General features: G+C 44.8%; 1 protein-coding gene across 1 annotated transcript in view; it reads left to right on the forward strand.

The window, feature by feature from the left end:
- dnah2 (dynein, axonemal, heavy chain 2) overlaps positions 1 to 15,000 on the forward strand; it is a gene marked incomplete at its 3' end in the record, with an annotated part of 107,870 nt that overhangs the window by 34,994 nt on the left and 57,876 nt on the right. Inside the window, exons 15-20 of the mRNA XM_079490663.1 lie at positions 1,745 to 1,883; positions 6,184 to 6,323; positions 9,803 to 10,013; positions 10,585 to 10,701; positions 12,854 to 12,995; positions 13,612 to 13,781. Of these exons, the coding sequence (XP_079346789.1) occupies positions 1,745 to 1,883; positions 6,184 to 6,323; positions 9,803 to 10,013; positions 10,585 to 10,701; positions 12,854 to 12,995; positions 13,612 to 13,781 (919 nt within the window). The remainder of the gene's footprint in view (positions 1 to 1,744; positions 1,884 to 6,183; positions 6,324 to 9,802; positions 10,014 to 10,584; positions 10,702 to 12,853; positions 12,996 to 13,611; positions 13,782 to 15,000) is intronic.

Here is a 15,000-nt window from a genome sequence, read left to right on the forward strand (position 1 = left end):
CACCCACTCCTGAAGCGTATTATTGGAATGCCAAGGATGTAAACAAATGGTTTTGATGTCGTCCGCTTGTCGCTAAAAACATACACAATGGACGTGTTTGAGGGAGACACTTTAGAAGAAGTGTCTGTGTCTGGGACTGCTATACTGCGAGGCTGCAGCTTGGTGCATCTCAAACAGCGTGGCGACTTGTTTACAAACTAAACCTCGCAAGATGTCCCTGCGAGAGTTGGGAACGCCACGGTACTGCTTCAGTATATCTCCAACCAAAATTGTAACTTTATAAAGAAAAAAAGAAAAAAAAACCCTGATGTGATAAACTGTCAGAATCAGCTTTTGTTGTGTTCGTTTATGTGCTAAAAGAGTGACTTTGAGAGCTGTTTCCCCGTTACAATGGAAGTCAATGAGAATGAGCGACTATTTGTATTCCTTAAAGTGCTAATAAACACCAACGGAGCGAAATAACTCATGGAATGGACTAGTTTGCCCATAATAAGGTAAGAAAACAACCCAAACCTCTAAAAAAGTGGTTTTGCTTTAAAGGAGAATTCCATGCTAGAAGGCTTTCTTACCTTTCTTAGTAGTCTTTACGTCCCCACCAAAGAGGTCCAGGTGTTTTTTTGTGCAAAAACTCCTTATTGGCTATTTCCCCTACCATAAGCCCTCAATGAATTGCATTGAATTGAATGGGGCTATGGGGTGTTGTGCTAATTCGCTTATTTCCATCGAAATACGTAGCGAAGTGTGCCGCTTGGGATATTATTTACATTATGAAGAGAGGATATACTGTATACAAAAAAATAATAATTTTGAGCGATGGAAATAAGCGAATTAGCACAACACCCCATAGCCCCATTCAATTCCCATTCAATTAATTGAGGGCTTATGGTAGGGGAAATAGCCAATAAGGAGCTTTTGCACAAAATAACACCTGGACCTCTTTGGTGGGGACGTAACAACTACAAAGAAAGGTAAGAAAGCCTTTTAGTATGGAATTCTCCTTTAGGTACAGTAATTGAGTGAATGTACTCATTACCTTCTCCACCAGTGAGCGCTAGCTCAGCTACAGTAGTTGTTAGCAAGTCTCTCGGCACCGCGGCCAATAAGCCACAGCGTCATGTCAGCTCACTGCCCCAGACGGAGTCTGTCTTTTGTTAGAGGTGCCGCATTTAAATTGGATTTAGTTAAAGAGGTGTTTGTCTCCCGCTGCGTAACGGCTAGTGGTTCTCAAACTGGGGGTCCGGGGACTGCCACGGGTTATTGAGGGGGGTTCCAGGGCCAGACCCCCCAGCTAAATGAGGAACAGTTAAAACATTTAATAAGGCCTATTTAGTCAATGCATGGTCGTGTCACTGTCGGGAATAAGAGTATGTGTGTCGGGGGGCACTCATTTTAAACAACAAAGGTACCGTATGTAAAATTTTGAAACGAGTGATAGTCTATTCCACTGGTTCTCAAACTTTTTCATGTCAAGGACTCCCAAAGAGTTTAAAATGTTTGTTTTAAAAATATATACTGTATTAAATTCAAATACTTGCACACATATCTTCACGATTAAAAAGATGATATTGATAATTAATTTCTGAAAAAAATACACAAAACATATGGAGACCGTAACGGTACGATATGTTTTTCAATTAGCAGAACCTTCTCAATCGGACACTTCTATGTAAACGCTATCTGTGGACGGGTTCTGAATGTAATGTATGATGTGCCTGCTGTGTGTGTGTGTGTGTGCCAACAACAGGACCCGTGTCCGTCAGTACCCTGCCCTGGTCCACTGCACCACCATGGACTGGTTCTGTGACTGGCCCGGGGACGCTCTGCTGGAGGTGGCACACAGACACCTCCACCAGCACCACCAGGCCCTGGGAGCCACGGAGGGGGTGAGTCAGACGCACGCACGCACGCACGCACGCACGCACGCACGCACGCACGCACGCACGCACGCACGCACGCACGCACGCACGCACGCACGCACGCACGCACGCACGCACGCACGCACATACACATACACATACACATACACACACACACAGAGAGAGTTTATTGCGAGACGTGCATTAATCCAAGGCCTTGAACACTGTGATGCAGCCAAATATGTCTCCTAAATTTAACCGGCTGCCTTTTCCGCCTTCAGTTTGATTGAGAGACCCCCTCCCCTAACCAGTGGTGGACGAGGTATACTCAAAGTAAATACCTCAAGTCCTCTAAAGTACAAATTACGAAGCACATTCCTTAGTCTTTGGTATTTTGTGTATTGACATTTTAGAACATTCAGAAATTTCCCAAGGCTTCCAAAATAGTGAAAATAGCCGATCTGCAACCGTTGTGAGCTTATAGGTTGCCTATTTCCCCTATTTGAAATAGGCCTTAATTCATGATGTGGGCACTAGTTATGTTTAGAATTAGGTCCCAATAAGAGTCCCTTCCTACAAATATTGTCTGGAGTTGAAAGTCGCGTGCTTTCACTGTCTCACATGCTCGCAAAAAACTGGACTTAAAATGTACTTAAGTACAGGTTGGCTATACTCTGGTAAATGCATTTAGTCACTGTCCAACCGGTGCCCCCAAATCACCCCCTTTAACGTACCGTACCGCGGCCTTTGAGCGGCTTTATGTAAACCAGCTGGCCCGGCAAAGACCCAAGGCTAGCTGTCTCATCAGTGCAGAGGCCTTTGAATGGGAAAGTAGCTTTTCTGATGGGGGGAGGGGGGGTCTTTGAAGCATCACACTGCCCAGCTAGGTCTCACCAACCTGAACCGACCTGGAGCGGTGCAATTGGGACACGGTGCTTTTCTCTCTCTCTCTCTCTCTCTCTCTCTCTCTCTCTCTCTCTCTCTTTTCTTCTCTTTTTTTCACCCATGCTTTTCCACACCGGAGACCTTTTCATTTTCGTGTCCAGTGAGCAGGACTTTAATTACATCTGGAAGCCACTCTAGAGCTGCTTTCACATTAGGTTTGATAGACCTTTTTACAGCCGGGGTCATGCACTCTCAATGCTCCTGTATAGCGTTCTGTCTGTAGCTCTCAATGCTCCTGTATAGCGTTCTGTCTGTAGCTCTCAATGCTCCTGTATAGCGTTCTGTCTGTAGCTCTCAATGCTCCTGTATAGCGTTCTGTCTGTAGCTCTCTATGCTCCTGTATAGCGTTCTGTCTGTAGCCAGGCTGTTTCTTCATGCACTCTCAATGCTCCTGTATAGCGTTCTGTCTGTAGCCAGGATGTTTCTTTTTTTCTTTTGTCTCCTATAATTCATAATAAAGAACTTTGTTGAAAGAAACCCACAAAAACATTTTGTTGTTGTTGTTGTTGCGTTAACAGCCTTGTACGCGGGCCACTTCATGCGGTTTCGAATGTGAGTCACAAACTGCACTTCACATTGCATTTGTTGAGTGTGTGTTCGTATTATTGACCTCGTAAATTGATTATGGGAACATATTTGTGAACGCGGATTTGTGGATTCATTGAAGAGCACTCGTGCGTCACCTCACATCACCTCAAATGAGATGAGAATGGACCCATATACCAAGTGAAAATAACTCAAGCCCTCCGTAGTTTGTTCCACAACCTTGTGATGCCATTGTGGATATTTTCACAATTTGGTTTAACAATATTTTGTCTACTGGAAGGTTTTCCGTCTAATAAATTAGGAAGCCATGCAGGTTAATGTGGTTAAATGACATCTAAGCAAACTTTTGTTACTAGTTACTTTGTAGCAGTGGCGTATCCAGGAATTACGTTTTGGCCAGGCAAGATAATTATGTTGTCTCCCCGCGCACAATCGTAGCACTAAAGGAGAGAAAAGAGATATACCTGCCAGACGAGTAATATACAAAGGCTGAAAGGCTTGCATTTACATTCCAATGGGCGATTGAGGGTCGCGCTCTACCGCAACGGCCAATCAGCTGTCCATTAATAGTTCTCATGTCTTGTTTTTGTCCTCTTTTTTTCTCATTGTATGGATTTTGGCCAGGCCAGAAATGGATTTGGACAGGCGGACGCCTGCCCTCGCCTTATTGTAGATACGCCTCTGCTTTGTAGATTTGGATTGTTAGTACAAAACATACAGTAACCACTTCAGTGCTATATATACTTTCCAGCCATTTGAAAATAGCCGATCTACAAGCTCACAATGCGTCGCATGTGCTATTTTCAGAAGATTTTTTAGACATTTTTAAACTTTAAATGTGACATTATTTTAAGTACATTCTGTGACATTATTTTAAGTACATTTTGATGCCAACACTTTTGTACTTTTACTCAAGTACTTTTGAATTCCGGACTTTTACTTGTAATGCATTATTTTTATATTACAGTATTGATACTTTTACTTAAGTTAAACATTTGAGTACTTTTTCCGTCACCGGACACGTCGTCCTCCTATATACTGTAAGTCCAATGATTTTCTAAACTCATTGAAAGCAGTCAATTTTCATTTTATTTAATGTCCATGAAATTCATGAATGGAATAATTCATTTGCTGCCTAGATCGTCTTTTGATCCTCTGCGGCGAGTCGTCTTTTGACGTCTTTTTTTATATTTATTGATTACGTTTCATAACGCTGTTCTGCAACCGTTTGTATCACTCCGGTTGCCGTGCGACGGAAGTAAACAGGAAAAAAGTTAATCGGGGAAAAAACGTGAAATCATGGGAAAGAAGTGAAACGTTGGCGCGTTCCTAATTCCTATGGGAACGGATTTCTTTTTTAGAATACATTCATCTCGGATTATTTTCCATGCTGCGTTTTTGATCAAAACAAGCTTTATTTGCGGCTCAGAACTAAAGCGTTTATTATCGCGGTTACAACATGTATGTTTTGGGTGAATTAAATAACATTCCCGGGACACGTTACATAGCCGATTTTACACTTCCGGTCTTCCGTTTCAGAGTAAACGGCTTCTGAAATTGACCTATAGCTAAGCCCCTCCCAAAACTGCTATGGTCCAATCACAGCTAAGCATAACATGGGTTAGACAAAACTCTCCACCAAAAGTTTTCCAATATGATAACACATTGTTTTAAAAAAGAAATGTCACGCACATATTTTTACAGTGCATATGGCAGGCCGGCCTTGTTGACGGTGTGTCCCTTCAAAGTTAAGTGGCGTAATAATCTCCCTGCAACACCTATGAGTGAAAGAGTTTGATTTGCAAGGCAATACTATGTCGTTTATGCATTAGTATAAGTACATCCCGGTGTCTTTCACTTGTTCATCTGTTTATTAAGGCAGATGGCACAATTGTGCGGCGGAGAATAAGTGATGACTATGACCCCATTGACTTGACAATTCCCTTTTGGCATAATCGTATATGCGTCTCGCCGCCTGGATGATGCCTCCTTATCTAACGCCCTTCATTAACTCCTGGCGCTGAAGTGAATGTAGATTAACTTCCAGGCTGTCCCCCCAGCTAAATGACTGATACTTAAGAACCACATTGACCCGTATGTGTCTACTCTGTATGGAAATAGGACTGCGGCTGTTATTATTTTCGTATCAATTATTCTGTAGATGACTTTTCCGATTATTTGAATTATCGAGAAGCGAGCTTTTGAAAAAATAATAATATAATAATATATAATAATATAATATACACACACATCAACCAATCACGTAACCACTTAAGCTTTCCTTGTTTATACCCTCATTTATATGATGTGCAAAAATTGTTAAAATAGCGATCTTGCAAATTGACCTTTTTAACTGTTGAATCATTTTGCCTATACCAACATGCCCGATAGATTTGTAATCGATTGTTGAACTGATTCATTCAATGACTGTGTGTGTGTGTGTGTGTGTGTGTGTGTGTGTGTGTGTGTGTGTGTGTGTGTGTGTGTGTGTGTGTGTGTGTGTGTGTGTGTGTGTGTGTGTGTGTGTGTGTGTGTGTGTGTGTGTGTGTGTGTGGCCTAAGAATAGCTGGCATGACAAAAAGTAAAGCCAAACAACTTGCCAAATACTGCTCTGTTTCGGCTGTTATAGGCAGTTTGTCTGTGTGGAGGAGGTGCCGCCATGTGTATCCTTAAGTGAACATGAACTGTCAACCCCGTTATATTTGTCTCCTTGTAAAATTAATTGTAATTTGTGGATTCAAATAAAGAAATCGAAGTGTGTGTGTGTGTGTGTGTGTGTGTGTGTGTGTGTGTGTGTGTGTGCGTGTGCGTGCGTGCGTGCGTGCGTGTGCTGCAGATCCTGACCAAGGTGTTGGGCGTGTGTGTGACGGTGCACCAGTCAGTGGGCCATTCCACCCATAGGATGAGCCTGGAGCTGAGGAGACCCAACTACGTCACCCCCGCCCACTACCTGGAGCTGGTGTCTGGATACAGCAGGTGATCATCCTCAGTGTGGAAAGCAGTGGTTTTCTTCTTTTTTTCACCCAGTGTCAATTATCTAATGTAATCCTGGGCGCTACACTTCCTCTGCCAACCTGGGGGGGCAGCGGACTGGCCTCATGCCTCCTTCTATGCATGAGGAGTCCAAACTGCTTCTTTTCACCTGACAGGGGAGAGTTTCCTTTAGAGTTAGTTTAGAGACCAGGATTACTGTATGTTTTTTGTGAGGGTACCTACCCTAGGGGACATGGGGAGAACATGCAAACTCCACACAGAAAGGCCATTTCGCCAACCCTGCCTCGGGTATGGGCACTGATGACGCGGAGGAGGGAACATGCCCCCAGTGCCCACAGCGTCCTCAGCGGGAATCGAACCCAGGACCTTCTAGCTGTGAGGCGACAGCACTACCGACTGTGCCACAGTGACCCACAGTTTTGGCTCTTCAAAATAAGAGCTGAACAGGGAAAAATGCTGGCGTGATTTATATCACGATTTATCAATAAATGCTAGCGGTTAAGTGTTAAGTGAAGAAAATGAAAAAAATAGTAATAGTAATAGTAAGTAAAGGTATAAAACATTACTTTTATTGAACACCTGTACTGTACTCCACTTACTACGATTTGACACTTACTACAATGTGACAAAAGTAATGACATCAAATTCGTAATACAACGTACCATACTTCAACACTTTTCAAGCTAAAGAAAAAACTGATCTTCAGGCTCACAACGCGACGCATTGTTGTGAGCTTGTAGGTCGCCAATTTTTGAATAACCAAAGTTTTTTTTTTAATTAGTTTTGTATCAATAATCAAAATCTGCAAAGTAACTAAAATAATTGTAGTGGTGTAAAAAGTACAATATTTGCCTGTGAGAGATGTATTGGAGTAGAAGTATAAACCAAAAATGGAAATACCGGTACTCAATAAAGCAATAAAAGCACTTCAAATGTGTTCTTAAGTATACAGTAGAGTACTTAGTTAGTGTTCCTAGTTACTTTACAGTTTACACCACTACCTACAACCACACATACTGTATGCAAACCAGGGCCAGACATTTGTACTGTGCACAGAACACAGAGACTATGTGAGCCAAGCCAAAATTAATTAATGGCTAAAAATCAGTATGCAGGCTTGGCTGAAAACGTGCGCTGGACTTTGTTCTGGACTTTGACTTTGATTTCTGAGATCTCTCTCATCTGCTAGAGAGTCGTGTGAAAGTAATAATGAGCATAATGCCCCTCCCCCGCGCTGGCTGGCTGACGGTCTCTCTCTCACCCCCAACGTGATTAAATCCCTGCTGTTTCTGCACCTCCCGTGTCTGTTCTCCAGGCCCAAATAAAAATGGCCACCGGCCCCGCTAAATATGAACATTTGGTCTAATTAAAATATCAAAGGTGCTTGGGGAATTGTCGACTTCTCTTGAACAGGAATGGTACATGAACAAACACATCATAATCATAATAATCCGGTCCACGCTCTATTTTTTTCTAAAATAGCAAATATAGCCGATCTTCTTTCATGTACGGCGTCGGCTCAGTAGATCAGCCATTTGTACGTCATCTGTACGACAAAGTGTAGTACATTAAAATGCACCGTTTTTTTTACTTCAGCCTTCGTTAGATTCAAACCACAAGACCAGCTCAGTGGCCTTGTGGTTTGAGTGTTCGCCCTGAGACTGGGAGGTCGGGGTTCAGTCCCGGGTCATACCAAAGACTGGGAAAAAATGGGACCCAGTGCCTCCCTGCTTGGCACTCAGCATAAAGGGTTGGATTGGGGGTAAGTCCCTGCGACATGTCCAGGGGGTGTACTTGTAAATCAAGCTGCCTCACGCTACAGAAACAGGAGATCTATAGGGCTCCATTTTCGTCACCGCTAAACCCCTTATCCCTAAACTTCTTTGCCTTTTTTTTACTATTTTGGAAAACATTTTTGAATAGTTCAACTAGCCAATCTACATTGACACGTTGTGAGCTTGTAGACTGGCCATTTTAACTATTCAAAAATGTTTAGCAAAATAGTAAAAAAAAGGCAAATAAGTTTAGGGATAAGGGTAGTGAGGAAAATGGAGCCCTAGGCCCTTTTTGAAACTAGCTCCTCGCCACTCGCCCTACACACTTCCACTTGGTTTGAGCATAGATATATGAATAATAGAGATGGCACTGGGATTGCCATCCCATCCAGTGCCGTCTCATGATTTATATATCTATGCTCAAACCAAGTGGAAGTGTGTAGGGCGAGTGGCAAGGAGCTAGTTTCAAAAAGGGGGCTAGGCTCCTGCCCTATGGGCCTTATGGCTCCTGTCCTATGGGCCTTATGGCTCCTGTCCTATGGGCCTTATGGCTCCTGTCCTATGGGCCTTATGGCTCCTGCCCTATGGGCCTTATGGCTCCTGTCCTATGGGCCTTATGGCTCCTGTCCTATGGGCCTTATGGCTCCTGTCCTATGGGCCTTATGGCTCCTGTCCTATGGGCCTTATGGCTCCTGTCCTATGGGCCTTATGGCTCCTGTCCTATGGGCCTTATGGCTCCTGCCCTATGGGCCTTATGGCTCCTGTCCTATGGGCCTTATGGCTCCTGTCCTATGGGCCTTATGGCTCGGCAAGGCTTACTTAGTTAGTTACTTTCCACCACTGCCATTTGCCATTTACATACATACCGTATAGACATAAGACAGACACATGTACACAGAGGACATCAGTGCGTACTGTTGCTGTGACGGCGACGATGTCCAAACACTCGTATGGCGTGTTATTTGTCCACCCATGCAGGCTGCTTTCAGAGTAGCAAAGTGAGCTGTGTTTGTCCACCCATGCAGGCTGCTTTCAGAGTAGCAAAGTGAGCTGTGTTTGTCCACCCATGCAGGCTGCTTTCAGAGTAGCAAAGTGAGCTGTGTTTGTCCACCCATGCAGGCTGCTTTCAGAGTAGCAAAGTGAGCTGTGTTTTGTCCACCCATGCAGGCTGCTTTCAGAGAAGCAAAGTGAGCTGTGTTTGTCCACCCATGCAGGCTGCTTTCAGAGTAGCAAAGTGAGCTGTGTTTGTCCACCCATGCAGGCTGCTTTCAGAGTAGCAAAGTGAGCTGTGTTTGTCCACCCATGCAGGCTGCTTTCAGAGTAGCAAAGTGAGCTGTGTTTTGTCCACCCATGCAGGCTGCTTTCAGAGCAGCACAGTGAGCTGTGTTTGTCCACCCATGCAGGCTGCTTTCAGAGAAGCAAAGTGAGCTGTGTTTGTCCACCCATGCAGGCTGCTTTCAGAGAAGCACAGTGAGCTGTGTTTTGTCCACCCATGCAGGCTGCTTTCAGAGCAGCACAGTGAGCTGTGTTTGTCCACCCATGCAGGCTGCTTTCAGAGCAGCACAGTGAGCTGTGTTTGTCCACCCATGCAGGCTGCTTTCAGAGCAGCACAGTGAGCTGTGTTTGTCCACCCATGCAGGCTGCTTTCAGAGAAGCAAAGTGAGCTGTGTTTGTCCACCCATGCAGGCTGCTTTCAGAGAAGCACAGTGAGCTGGGAGAGCAGGCGGACAAGCTTCGCACAGGCCTGCTGAAGATAGACGACACGCGCTCCAAGGTGGAGGCCATGTCCCTGCAGCTGACCGCTGCCAAGAAGAACATGGCCGACTTCCAGAGGCAGTGTGACGAGTACCTGGACGTCATCGTCACGCAGAAGAAGGAGGCGGACGAACAGCAGAAGGTAACTAACCAGTAAGACTGGGCCTAACTCTAGTTTTCGCCGGCTGCGGGAAGGATCAACAGAAGGAATGTCAGAACACGTCAGCTCCATATATGGAGATCTAAGGGTTTGAATAATCGTATGGTAATTAGTCGACTAAAATTAGACCAACACTGGCCCGGGCGGCTGGTGTAGCCGTCTGGGCACCTTGTCTGGCAATCCAGTCTGGCAGTGTGCCGCAGGTTCGACTCCCGATCTCGACGGCCTTTACTGCATGTCACACCCCCCCCCCCCCCCCCCCTCATCTCTCTCCCCATTTCCTGTCAGCCTACTGTCACCCTATCCCTCTATAAATAAATTAATAAATAAAGGGGAAAGCCACAAAAAATATCTGAAAAAAAAATATTTCAGGTGACAAATACAAATTCAGTATGACCAATTTCAAAGACTATGACTAAACTACTTGTATGCTCTCCTCTCCTGTGTGTGTGTGTGTGTGTGTGTGTGTGTGTGTGTGTGTGTGTGTGTGTGTGTGTGTGTGTGTGTGTGTGTGTGTGTGTGTGTGTGTGTGTGTGTGTGTGTGTGTGTGCAGGTGGTGAGCGCCCACAGCGAGAAGATCGCGGCGGAGGAGGTGAAGTGTAAGACGATGGCTGACAACGCCCAGCGCGACCTGGAGGTGGCGCTCCCCGCACTGGAGGAAGCCATGAAGGTGTGGCGTGTCACTAGAGAGTCAAAACTCCCAATATAGTACCTTAATTTCAGTCGTTCTCAAAGGATTTGATATTATGTAGCCTATTTGCATTGTGAGCTTGTAGATCGGCTATTTTCAAATGGGCGAAATATATACAGGGCTGAAGTATGTTTTGTCATAATAACCAAAATCTACAAAGTAACTAGTACTATTTACTTGAGTAAATGTACTTAGTTAGGCTACTTTCCACCACTGGCGTGGAGTGTTTGGCGCGAGGATTTGGACGAAGGCACTGCGTCGTCCCGGTGGGGGCTCCTCGCTGGCAGCGGAGTCAGTAGGATGCGACAGCAGTGACAGCAACAACACTGAAATATGTGTGGAGAGGAATTATTGGACAACTAAATCGGGGAGAAAAAAAAAGCAACCCATCATGTTCCACTTTGAAGTTAGAGTATTGAGATTCGGCTACTGTCTGTGTCACGTCAACTCGAGACCCTCCAGGATGTCGTCTTTGTGTCTTTCGATGGGTTTTTATGTGCAGCCTGTGTCTGTCTACCGTCTAATTGCCTCCAATTCCCATGTTTGATTGATGCTTGATCAATTAAGACTTTGTACATCTGCTGTGGCATGTGTTTGCCTGGCTTCAACCAGCTGGGAAGTAATGTTGTTCAGTGGTGTAACTCTCCAACCAGACACAGGGAGGCCCACCTACTGAGCATACTGGAGGTCAATAAAGCTCTCATCGGCCCTGGAGTCGATACAAGCTGGAACGGTGAGTGTCTGTACCTGCCAGACGAGAGTGACAGAGAATCTGGCAACACTGGTGCGGGGCTGGGAAGAAGTAGTGAGGCAGCTCACCCGAAAACCCAGAGTAGATGAAACTACGCCCCCTTGGTGGCCGGGAAGAGGACACCTGTGGGTGCAGAATGGGACAGGAGCGAACAGTATGCGCTGAGTTGGACCAATACATACAGAGTCTTTGTAGTCGTCGGTGCTCACGCTCAGCCGAGCGTCACCCCTGGGAGTCACAAGGATTCGGCCCAGCTGCATGGCGTCCTCCTCAGTGGGAGAAGGCAGATGGAACTTGCTCGGGCTGAGTGAGACTGGCAGGGGCTGAGGAAGATGGCCTGACAGCAGCGTGATGCGTCACACTAACCGTTAGCGTGAGAGGGCTTCCCAGCGGTATGCTTGAAACGGCGGCGGATGCTTCCGACAGCAGGCGGGCGTGATACTGCAAAACTTGTCCCTGAGCCTGGAGTGGAGTGAGAGTTGGCAGCTTTACCTTCCATGCTGGCTGGGTCGAGTTGGCCAGTTCTTACTGTTATGACTCAAGCGTGGTGTGACCCAAAAGCACAACAAGGAGAGGCGAAGCATAGTTAAAGCCCACCCGGGTGGAACTTTTATTCACAAACACCGGGGGGCAAAGAGAGACCAGGGATCCGTAGGGTCCCGGACGCACTGTAGAGGAGAGGAGAAGGAGGGTCAGTGGCAGGTTCACAGAGGAGAGAATAAGGCACAGTGGGCCTGGGGTGGGGGGCAGTGGCTCAGGGGTAGAGTGACCGGATGGGAACCGCAAGGTTCCCAGTTCGAACCCGGGCTCCCCCAGAGTCAGTGTCGACCCCTAATTGCTCCCGATGTGCAGGTTGGTGCCTTGCATGGTTTCCTCCGGCATCGGTGTGTGAATGTGTGTGTGAGTAAAGGCGCTATATAAATGCACCATTTACCACAGTATAGTAACACAGTAACACACACAGTAACTGAGAACCTATGTCTGTCTGGCTGGCTCTTGTAGCCTCATCAGCTGATTGCAGACAACGCTCAGGTGGGGAGGTTGTAACTGGGAGACGGGTGTTCTGAGAGGTGCTGTGGAGTGCTCTGCCTTAGCTTTTAACCAGTTTAACCATTATTTTATACTTTTGCTATTGAAAAACAGCAGATATACAAGCTCATAGTTTGGCACCAATATTAAACATATTATTACATTATATTAAACATATTTTCAGATAGGGGTCAGCGGCTAGTTACATTATCATTTTTCCTTGACATTAAATAGTTATGATATAGAAACTGACAGAAAACTGTCATGATTTAGAAGACACTTTGTAAATTCTGGTCTCAGGTCTCAATGAAAAAAATGTTCTACTCACCCCCCCCACCCCCTCCCCCACAGGCCCTGGAGTCTCTGAACAAGAAGGACCTGACGGAGATCAAGTCGTACGGGCGTCCGCCCACGCCGGTAGAGACGGTGATGATGGCCGTGATGACCCTCTTGGGCAAGGAGCCCACCTGGACCGAGGCCAAGAGGCAGCTTGGTGAGAGATGGATGGAGGGACGGGTGGACGGATGCAGTGTTGAATGTGTCGACTAAAGGCCTATTCATACTCTAGTTCTTGATGATAAGTGACCACCGACGTCACGTCACAGTGATAAGCAACTTACCGCGGCGCTCACCCCATCACATCTCTCTGTTTTTACTAACCACTGTTTCGTTGGTCACCTTATCACCTAAAACTGTATACATGAATATGAATAGACCTTAAAACTGACGAGAAATGTTCGTCGACTACCATTTTTTCACTGACGAAAACAAAATAATAACTATATACTGTAAGACGAGAATACTGTAAGACTAAATATAGTGGCACTTTCATCAACAAATAAAAACTAGACTAAAAGTTAGGGAGGGACTAGTGTAGAACAGATCCAGTAGAATTAAGTAATTTCAGTGGTGGAAAAAGTACTCAATTGTGTTAAGGGCACTTTCTCAATTCTGCTCTCATGGCAACTTAAATTATCTAATGTTAATTTGCTGCTCTGAGGGCAGCTTTTGAATGCTGCTCTCAGGACAGCCTAAATGCTATACATACAACCATGTTAAGCGTGTATCTTTTTTTTAATTTTTTTTATCAATGCATTGACCTGTTACAGGCGAGGGCAACTTCATCAACACCCTGGTGCACTTTGACAAGGACAACATATCGGACCTGGTGCTGAGGAAGATCGCCCAGTACTGCTACCAGTCGGACTTCCAGCCGGACATCATCGGCAAAGTGTCGCTGGCTTCCAAGTCCCTCTGCATGTGGGTCAGAGCCATGGAGGTGAGCACAATCACAATCAGCTTTATTCACATTACAGTTAAAAAAGTGGGTGATTTTCTTTTTGTGCATAGTTCCCATAGTATTGTTTTTTTTCCAAGAAAAGAGAGAGGGGACAGAAGAGAGGTGGTGGGGCAAGGAGATCAAAACAAGAAAAAAGGAAGTTTTGAACACAAAACGTATAAGTAAAGGGGTTCCCCTCACATCAGATATTGAAGCCATTACAAAAAAACGTATAACTAAGCGTTTTTTTAGCTTTGTTTGTTTTTTTAGCTTTCAAAATGTTTTGTATCGTGATAAAAGAACATAACAATCATCATCCCATCCCTAACTAACGTCTGCTGTTCCACCTTGTTCACGGGCTGTCTCACTCAATGAAACGCCATTTTAATCTAAATTATAAAATAAGAAAACATGTGCACAACAGAGAGGGTAATCTTTGCCATCATTACAAACCACCGAGTCATTCGTATTTCTGCTGAATGTGTCAGATAATCGCACACTGCCGCGTAAGGATGATGAAAATCCATTGATTCTCTCTTCAAACCGGGCATTTTATTACCAGAAGCAAATAGTTTTTTCGGAAACATTTTTATTATGTTGGAGGTTAGCTTCTCGGGTGGAAGGGGGGGGGGGGGGTTATCATAATATTGTCACAATAACAGTATCATTCTGGGAAACTTGACAACAACATGCCATCTGTTACAACACACAACCACATAACCACGTTCCAAAAACATTCAGCATACATGAATTGTATCGTTATGGCTTACATACAAGTAGGCCTATATAAGGGTTACACGTTGTTTTGGTTTGGTTCCTCGCAGATCAGCTATTTTCACTATTTGTGACTCTTTTTGATACAGACACATAGTCATGGCGGCAAGACTGTTCAGGAGAGGAGAGTAGAAAAACTTTCTTCATTTATTTTTTTTATCTGCACAGGCAGACTCTTAGAGCATGTCTGAAATAAATGTCAGAGCTGAAATCGACATGTAAATATGAAATGCTTAAACATGTATAGCTAGGTGTAATGTGAACCTTTCAAGCCTGTTTTCTCAACTCGCTGTTTTCTGTACGACATCAGCCATATCTCCAAAACTGGTGGGTCAAACTGAACAACCAATATGTCAATTTTTTTTTTTTTTTGGATATATTTTTATTTCATTTTTTCATTATGTCAATTTGAAGCTATATGATTCCCTGCTTTCATATGAAATGG

Source organism: Electrona antarctica (genome assembly GCF_951216825.1).
Source record: "Electrona antarctica genome assembly, chromosome: 21".
Lineage (NCBI taxonomy): Eukaryota > Metazoa > Chordata > Actinopteri > Myctophiformes > Myctophidae > Electrona > Electrona antarctica.